Below are 9,383 nucleotides of genomic sequence, written 5' to 3' on the forward strand. Positions count from 1 at the left end.
CCTCCCCTCCCCACTTTTCCTTTTCATCCTCTATCTCCTTCTCTCTTTTACTCACTTCTCTTCCTTCCATTCTTCCATTTTGTCAAAAAATTTCTAAATACTCAGTTAAAATTGGCTCAACAAACATACTATAGGATTTTTGACTTCCTGTAGCTTACATATATATATATGCATTTATATTTCATATATAATTTTACTTATTTATTTTTGTTATTTTTGATTGTGCTGCATCTTTGTTGCTGCACCGGCTTTTCTCTAGCTGTGGTGAGTGGGGGCTACCCTATCGTTGTACTGTGTGGGCTTCTCATTGCGGTGGCTTCTCTTGTGGTAGAGCATGGACTCTAGGTGGGCTTCAGTAGTTGCGGAAACTGGGCTCAGTAGTTCGGCTCCCAGGCTCTAGAGCACAGGCTCAGTTGTTGTGGGGCAGGAGCTTGGCCACTCTGCAGCATGTGGTGCCGTCCTGAATCAGGGATTGAATCCATGTCTCCTGCATTGGCAGGCAGATTCCTTATTACTGAGCCACACGGGAAGCCCTCGAAAAAAATATATTTTTAAAAAATATAAAAATGAACAAAGTAAAAGAGCATTATCAGGAAAACTCTTATGCTTGTCTGTATGCCCTGGATGTGGATGTGTGTGCACATTTACACAGAGAGAGACTGAGAAAGGATAAAGAGTAAAACTTTTTCAAAGGGATACATTTTCAGAAAGTTTTTTTAATATTCATAGTTTCTGATTTGAGAGAATAGCATTGAGACATGTATGTTACCACATGTAAAAGAGATGACCAGCGCAAGTTCAATGTGTGAAGCTGAGCACTCAAAGCCAGTGATCTGGGACAACCCAGAGGGATGGGGTGGGGAGGGAGGTGGGAGGGGGGCTCGGGGTGGGGGACACATGTGTACCTGTGGTTGATTCTTGTCAATGTGTGGCAAAAAACCACCACAATATTGTAAAGTAATTATCCTCCAATTAAAATAAATTAACTTAAAAAAATTTTTTTTAATGCTCATAGTTTCTTAGGGAAGCTTTTCATGTTTAAGATAGTGAAATATTCTTTTCAAAGCATCTATTCCCCACACTTCACACGAATTAAAAAAACTTTGAAATGGAATCTGAATGTTAACCTCAAAAACACTTTATCCATCAAGTAAATCTTGATTAAAAGAAAAATGTCATTGGTATATGTTTTTGAGATTTTTGCTGTTTTTAATTTTTAGTGACATTTCAGGCATATGAACACAAGATTCTCTGGCTGGCAAATCAGAGCAGGGTGTCTGTGGTCATTTGTGATTCTCAAAGTGTCTGCTTATTTGATTCCTTTTAAACATGGGAAGATAAAAGAAGAAAAATGTTTTTCCTCCCTGAAGGAATGGAATATTTGCACCCATATACTCAGTTGATTGCAGAGATCTCTGTTGCAAGAATATAAATCTACAAAGTTCTAAAATACACCCAAAGAACAGCTTACCAACTTTCTGGGTTTTCTGTATCATTAAAAGGAAGTACTGGTCAGGACAGCCAACTTACACACAAATCCACTGAGATCTTTCTGGAAAGAAAAGGTGGTTTTGAGAAAGTGGTAATGGTTTAGCAAGCAGGAGAACCAGGCACAAGCCCTAGAATATAAGGGGCATCAACTACCCTCTCTGAGCCTCTGTTTTTAAATGAACGTGGTTGCATTAAAAGCTAAAGTTCTTTCATTTCTCAGAAATGGTGTGGAAAGTGCATCTATGCCAAGAAAATTCATAGATGACAGAAATGGTGAAAGGTACTTTGTGCTGAGCACTGTGTTCAGTGTATACAGTGTCACATAATCCACACAAAAGGCCTCATTAAGACCCTCTCTTTACAAATGGGACAACTGGTAACCTGCCTGGGTCTGACAGCTAGCCCCAGCCTGACACACTCCTGAGAACTTTACAGTCTAAGTCAAGACTCGCTGTTGGCCACCTATCCCCTTCACTGTCCCCACCATTCAACTGCTCACCTGATGTTTTGGTAAGAGAAAAAGATGAACAACTGACAACAGTCCCAAAATCGGGAACTCTAAGAATTTAGGAAAGGAAACGATCTTTTTTTCTCCCCAATCTAATCATGAGAAAAACATTAAACAGTTTTCAATAGAAGGGCATTCTGCAATATACCTGACCAAATACTTGTCAAAAATTCAAGGCCATCAAAAGTAAGGAAAGTTTGGGAAGCTGTCACCACCAAGAAGAGTCAAAGGAGAGAGGACAACTAATGCCATGGGGTTTTCTAGATGCGATCCCAAGACAGAAAAGGATGTTAAGTAAAAACTAAGGAAATCTGAATGGACCATAGATTTTAACTAAAGGTACCCATATTGGTTCATTGATCATAACAAATGTACCATACTGATGCAAGATGTTAACAACAGGACAAACTATGTAGAGAATATACAGGAATTATTTGTATTATTTGCCATTTTTTTTCTATACATTTAAAACTGTTCTAAAAATTAAATTTTATTAAAGATAAACTTATCACTGCCCAAACAAAAAGAGCATTTTTAACAGTAGGGCTAGCAATATTCTTTTAAAGAACTGCTACTATTACTCCTCCTCCTCCTTGTTACTATTGTTATGGCAATACTGTCAGATGATCTGACTCTGTTAAATGCCTCTAGGAACATTTAGAATTAAGATGCTATATGAAGAGTAGCTTGAATTAGGCCAGGGGTTGGCAAACTACTTACAGCTAATGGGCCAGATCTGACCCATTGCCTGCTTTAATCAATGAAGTTTTATTGGAACATAGCTGGTGCTCATTCATGTTTTCATTTTGTCCTTGGATGCTTTTGCACTACAGTGGCAAAACTGAGACCACAGACCAGATGGCCCACAGCCTAAAAATATGTGCTATTCAGCAAACCTCCTGTTCAGGCTACCTGAGTACCAGATAGTGAGGCAGGTAAGCTGGGCCACCAGGATTCATCTGGGTTAGAATCAAGTATCTCTCAAATAGAACTCAGCAGATCAAGTAGCATGAGTAAATAGAGTAGTCAACTTCAGAAGTGGCCACATGGGTCCCTTCGTTACAGAGTTGTTTGAGGGCTGAGGGAGCTAATGCATTGAGAATTCGCGGCCAAGTGCCCAGCACACAGTGAGTCCACAGCACTGTGCTTTCCAGATCAGGAAGTCCCTGACTTTCCCTTGCTTTTGCCCCTGGGTCCTCTGTGACACACACACACAGTGTGTGTTTGGATAATTTCATTCGGCTGTGGTTTTTCTTCCCCTTCTCCCCTTCTCCTAGGCGTCTAAGCCTAGGATCCTTTATCTAACATCAGTGGAACCCAGACTCCACTTCCAAGATGGGCTTCAGAAGGCCTCTGTTAGTTTGGAGATTTTATATTTATTTCTCTCCTTTTACTGGCTACTCTGGAGTTTTTAACAAATATTTTTTCCTAACAAAAATCTCATCAGATATACCCATCTGCCCTTCTTAGCAGATTCTAATTCAGTAGTGTGGATGGGGCCTGAGGTTGCATTTATAATAAGCTCCCCAGCATATCTGGTGCTGCTGGCCCGGTGATCTGGCTTAAACCAGTAAGGCCTTCTGACTTGCTGGATCTGCCTTCTGCTGCCTGCTAACTGAACTAAACTTGCCATTTTCTTTTTGCAGGATATCTAGTTATCAGAAGCAGCCACCCTACTCTATAGCCCTTATAAATGTTGCCATGCCACAGCTACTTGATCTCCCAATCTTGACCTCTAAATGTACCTCATCCCAGTTAACCATGGATGAAAGCTTAAGCAATTGCATAACCCAAATTAGGATGCTGTATGAAGAGTAGCTTTCTGTGAGCCTTTGATTAGGCCACAGACTGGCAAACTACTTGGTATTCCATCTGTTTACCCCCAGCCATGGAGCCCCTATTTCATAGAGATAGATGGGTGATCTAACCTCAAACTTGCATCTTGAAGTCCTGCTTTTTAATACTACTTCCCATGCCAGTGATTTTTGCAAGAAAACAAACCTGAGACAGAAAAAGTAGCATTTTATTTGGCCAATTCAGGGAAGGGAGGATGAGGAGAAAGGGAAGTGGGTCAAGGAACTATGTGCACCACTTTGTGATGCATCCTGCCTGCCTGACCACCTTTCTCAAAGAGCCAGGAAGAGAGCACTCAGCACACAGCATTTTTCTGGAGGTTGGCAAAAAAGGAATAACAATTCAGGGTCAGCCCTGGAAGAAGCAGTAGGGGGATTCTCCACCGGGCTCCTTCCCTTCCCCCTGTTCCCGTTGGTCAGAATGCCAGAGCTCCCATCCTACTGTTCCTTCCATGCTTGACCAGGCACACAGTTGGTCAGTCTGGCCACACGGAGATATCTGAAGAAAAGAGGGTGGCATTTCTAGGGCATGCGACTGGTCAGCCCTGCAGTGGATTTGAAAGATTCGTCATCTCTCTCTACTCTGGACAAGGCAAAACTTTTGTGCTAAGGACAAGAGATTACATATGTTGTAATTCACGTAATGTAGCATCTACAGGATGGTCTAAAGCAACTGACTTCTCCGTTGTGCCTTCTCACTCGCTCCAGTATTGAGTCGGCTGGAGTAAACGCTAGACACTGATTAATCAGTGGAGACTTGCCTCTGCACGCATGGCAGCACCACTGCACTCTCTCCCATCTCTTGGCAGGAGACACTTCTTCTCCACTCTCAAAGTTTTCTTGCATGCAAAGGTAGCTGCATCAGTACAACGTTCCTGTCCTCATCCTGCTTCTTCCCTCTGCCTTGGGGATGGAGAAATGACTTAATCTGATTTATGAGTCTAGAAAGCCTTTCTTTGGCCTATTTTCTTGGGGTTGGTGTTCTGTTTTGCAGGGAGCACTCCCTTCTTTTTTGGAGAAGGAGATGGCAACCCACTCCAGTATTCTTGCCTGGAAAATCCCAGGGACAGAGGAGCCTGGCAGGCTATAGTCCAAGGGGTCGCAAGAGTTGGACATGCTTAGTGACTAAATCACCACCACCACTCCCTTCCCTCTGTTCTTCCTGTCATTAACCTTACAGAGGTGCCCCTTCCCCACCTCCAAATACCCTGTTCCTTTTTTCTCAGTTAGATGAGGGCCCACGAGAAGAAGGGTGCTATCTGTTGGGCTTCTCAGAGTCCCACAGTGGCTCTGAGCCTGTCCCTGTTCTTGCAGTACCCTAAGCAGTGCTCCGACAGCCACACCTGGTAGACCAGCAGGTGAGAGAGAACATGCTGCCACCCAAGACCTGCCCACCAGGGATCTCTGACTGATGCTGCAACTGGGAGCCATATAGTAATACTTAAACACAGGCTTTGGGAGTTGTCAGGCTTGGGTGTGAGCTCTGTCTTACTCCTTAGGAGCTGTGTGACCTTGGCAAAGACTTAATAAGAATAGCTTTGGGAAGAAAAATAAGTACACTGTACAACATGTTAGAACATTTCCAGGAAATGAGGTACTGATCTCATGAGACCTCCATTTTCATATCTGTAAAAGGAGAATAATATTATCTGTTTCATGGCGTGGTTTGTAGGAACTAAACAAGATAACATGGGCAGAGTTATCATCACTGAGAAAGTGTGTAGTAATGATAGTTATTGTCACTATGATCTATAAGTTTTGGAAAGAGATTAAAAATAAACCTGGTTCTCCTTCTGGATAGGGCCCTAGCTATTTTCAGATATAGCTGGGTGAGTTCCATTGCATTGATGGATAATTCTAACATTTCCTGTTTGGGGAACCTCTGAGGCAACCTCTAATTCTTATTTTATGAGTGTGGAAATCCTTGTCTCTCAAGTTTCCCTCAACATCGATTTCTTTTTCAGAGCTGATACAGAGGGATAAGGTGTATTTTCCTTCAGACCTGGGATCTGGCCACTTCCCTCTCACTTGAATGATGTGGTTTACACATCAGTGCTGCTGGTACCCTCGCTTTATAAACCCCCTCATACATAAAGCAAAACTTGAATGTGGAGGCTTTGGACTCAGTGTATGAGAAGCCTCAGAAAAAGAAATAAAAATCACACTTCATTTACAAGAAGAATGGCTTTGGGAAAAAACGTGTACAGTATACAGCATGTTAGTACATTTCCAGAAAAGTGATGGCAAATTAGTCAAATCAAGTTGCAGATGTAGTCAGGAAGTTCTCACATGAGTTTTCCATACAAGATTTTGGTGGATAAAGTCAAATGACTTATACTTAATATTTTAAAAGTGCAGTCGTGCCAGCTCATCCTCAAGTCACCTTGGAATTGACTTGGAATTGAAAGCTTCTAAATGCAATTCATGGTTTTGCTGTTGAATAATTACGCTATAAGGTGTTGGGATTCAGGAATAGAATTAAACACCAGAGAATTACCACCATGGTCACCGTCTCAGAACACTAGCATCCATTCTCTTTGTTCAAGGAAGATTTCTTTCCCTCATGGTTGATGTGGTTTGTTTCTTTTATAGTTTCTGATGCTCTGATCCCAAAGGGAATTTCATACTATTAATATAATTACCATTATAGTATGGGTATCACATATACCATAGATTTTGTCCATTCTGAATTTTAAAAGGATAAATTTGAAGACAACACCACTGCTGTTGTTGCTGAGTGATCATCGGTGTGTCTTTGAGGGCAATAACTCATTTCCAGCATTTTCTCCAAAAGAAATACATTGAAGATTATTATTATTTTTTTGCTCAGCTCCTGAAGGTTGTTGTCTCATCGTTTATCATCTTCACGACTGGTACGTTCTTAAGCTGTTGTTGATGTCTGGAAAGATTGATTTTTCTGTTCTTTAAAATATTATTTGTATTTTTCAACTAGGTGGCTGTGCTACAATCCCAGAATCAGACCTAGAGGAAAGATCAATAGATCAAGACTCCTCTGAACTGTTTACCAACCACAAACACCTCATGATGGAGACTCCTGTGCCTGGTAAGAGAATGGGTGGCCCTCACAAATATGTCAGAACAGTGACACTCTGGTCGGGTTTTGTCATACCAAAAAGCATTTTGCAAAATTGCTTGTTTTCTAACTTTTTATCCTTCCCCTTGACATTGGTGCAGCTGAATTTGATCATTTGTATATTCCTTTCGATATTCAGATCTTTTCTCTCTCTTTCTCTCTTTCATTTCCCCAGAAGTTTCACCCCTTCAAGGAGTCACAGAATAGTTGAAGTAGAATTGTCTGGTTGAGGGGAAAATGGCCTTCCGAAGGTTGACCCTGTGTGGACCTCATGCCAAGCACAGATGAAGGCCTGGTCCAGGTGCTTCATCCAGCTTACCTGCCCAGGAGATAACAATGTGTAGAGATGGGGATCGGGACTTCGCATTTTTCTAGGAGGATTGTAATAATATGGGCAAGGCAGCTGAACTTGTCTTACCAGGAAAGGATGTTGCTGCGTTTTGGTCATCTGTATGATTTCAGCTGCAGGATATAGTGAGAGAATATCTTCTGGGGACAGACTTTATAATGCAGAGACCTAGATCCTGTTTGATACCCCAGTTTTTTCCACAGAATTCTTATATAGTAAATGTATCAAGTTTAATAAACATCTCATTGTCAAACAATATCTTGGATTTTATTTATAATCAGAGGGTTGTATAGTTGATATCTTTATTTAATGGGAAGAAGTTGAATGGAACTAAAAATGTTGCTGGGCTTCCCACGTGGCTCAATGATAAAGAATCCACCTGCCAATGCAGGAGACACAGGAGATGTGGGTTCAATCCCTGGGTGGGGAAGATCCTCTGGAGGAGGAAATGGCAACCCACTCTAATATTCTTGCCTGAAAAATCCCATGGACAGAGGAGACTGGTGGGCTATGGTCAGTTGGGTCACAAAGAGTCAGACATGACTGAGTGACTGACCATGCACGCAAAAAAAAGTTACTACGCCACAGTGAGACTTGAATATGGTTGTTTTATAAATGAAAGAAACTACGACTAGGCTAAGAGTAGGAAAAGGTGAGTTTTATAGTATTGTATGAAAATGTTTAAAATATTTTCAAGGAAAAGTGTTAGTAGCTCAGTTGTGTCCAACTCTTTGCAACCCCATGGGCTGTAGCCCACAAGGCTCCTCAAGGAAGCTAGTACATTAACATCCTCTTTTCATTACCCAAATGGGTAATACCTTTTAAAAATCCAGGTTATAAAAGGATTCACACTCTATTATAATTAAAATATAAGGTTTTCATATGCAAGAAATAAAGAGATTTTGTCAATTTCAAGTTAAAATTCCAGTTGCAAGACTAATTTATTTAAACAAAAATATGTCTGTTACAGTTTTGGAATACCTCAGCCAGTACATGGGAGAAATTGGCTCATGGTTTTTCTATATGTGAAATGTCAAAAAATTTCAAAGGATGTATTATTTATTATTTATAGCATTCTTTTTTTTAGGAGATGCAACAGAAGATTGAATAGTTTCTGTTGTGAAGTGTGTGAGTGGACAACTTCTAGCCTTTGGGCCAGAATCAACCGTTAGGTTAATGTTTTCAGCCTGTGGGGACCAGTAAAAGATGTTCATGGCTCTGTGTAAGCCTAAAGATGAAAAACCACAACTCTTCCGATCATCTTCAACAGCTTCATTGAAGAAAGGTTAGACGAGAAGTATATTCCTTCCTTAAAGAGTGTTTCTGAGTTATGGTGTGTTTTTTTTGGATATTTTATTCCCATGGACATTTTTTCCATGGAGTGCGTATGTCCATTAGCTCATCTCTGTTTTTATTTCCTTTCTTGTGAGTCATGTCCCGTTTGTAGTGTCCTATCTGCCTTTCTTTAACTCAGTTTCTTTCTCTCGTTTCCTTGTTCATCAGCCTTAATCAGTCTTCCCCTTCCTCTGTGCCCCCCAATTCTTCCATTCACATTTGAATCTCTCCCTTTATTTCCTGTGATATTTTAAGACTGAAGAATATTGTTTGATTTGTAAAGCTTACTTTAAATATACATGAGTGCAATGATTTCTATCTCTTTCATATTTCTCCTCCATTGTTTTCCTTTTATTTATGGCTGCCATTGTTGCTCTATTCCATAAGGGAGTGACTACCAATGTAAATTCAAAAGACTCCCTATCTGTGATTGGGGAGTTTAAGGTGACTTTTGTTGCTAGAATTACATATTATACCGAGAGTTTTTATGTTCAGAAGTATATTTGTAAGATATTTACCTAGAAATCGTTATCAGCATCTTAAGCCTATTAACAAAATAACTTAACCAAATTATTTTTTTATTTAGATCACTTTAATACAGAACTCTATAAGCATATGTTATATAAATATTTTTAAATATATCTAATTTATTACTATTTGCATTTTACTGGCTGCCAAAAGAAAAGAAGTTACTAATTAAACTTAAAAACATTAAAGCATAGTTGGCTTACAATACTTTGTTAGTTTCAGGTA

The 9,383-nt window shown here is 40.2% G+C and overlaps 1 protein-coding gene across 2 annotated transcripts in view; it reads left to right on the forward strand.

The window, feature by feature from the left end:
- BBS9 (Bardet-Biedl syndrome 9) overlaps nucleotides 1-7,551 on the forward strand; it is a 436,742-nt gene extending 429,191 nt beyond the window's left edge. For both annotated transcript variants that reach the window (XM_070468373.1, XM_070468376.1), the window contains 2 exons: nucleotides 6,806-6,916; nucleotides 7,122-7,551. In XM_070468373.1, the coding sequence (XP_070324474.1) occupies nucleotides 6,806-6,916; nucleotides 7,122-7,153 (143 nt within the window). In that variant the 3' untranslated portion in view covers nucleotides 7,154-7,551. The remainder of the gene's footprint in view (nucleotides 1-6,805; nucleotides 6,917-7,121) is intronic.
- Nucleotides 7,552-9,383: the final 1,832 nt, after the last annotated feature.

Source organism: Odocoileus virginianus, chromosome 1 (assembly GCF_023699985.2).
Source record: "Odocoileus virginianus isolate 20LAN1187 ecotype Illinois chromosome 1, Ovbor_1.2, whole genome shotgun sequence".
Taxonomy (NCBI): Eukaryota; Metazoa; Chordata; class Mammalia; order Artiodactyla; family Cervidae; genus Odocoileus; species Odocoileus virginianus.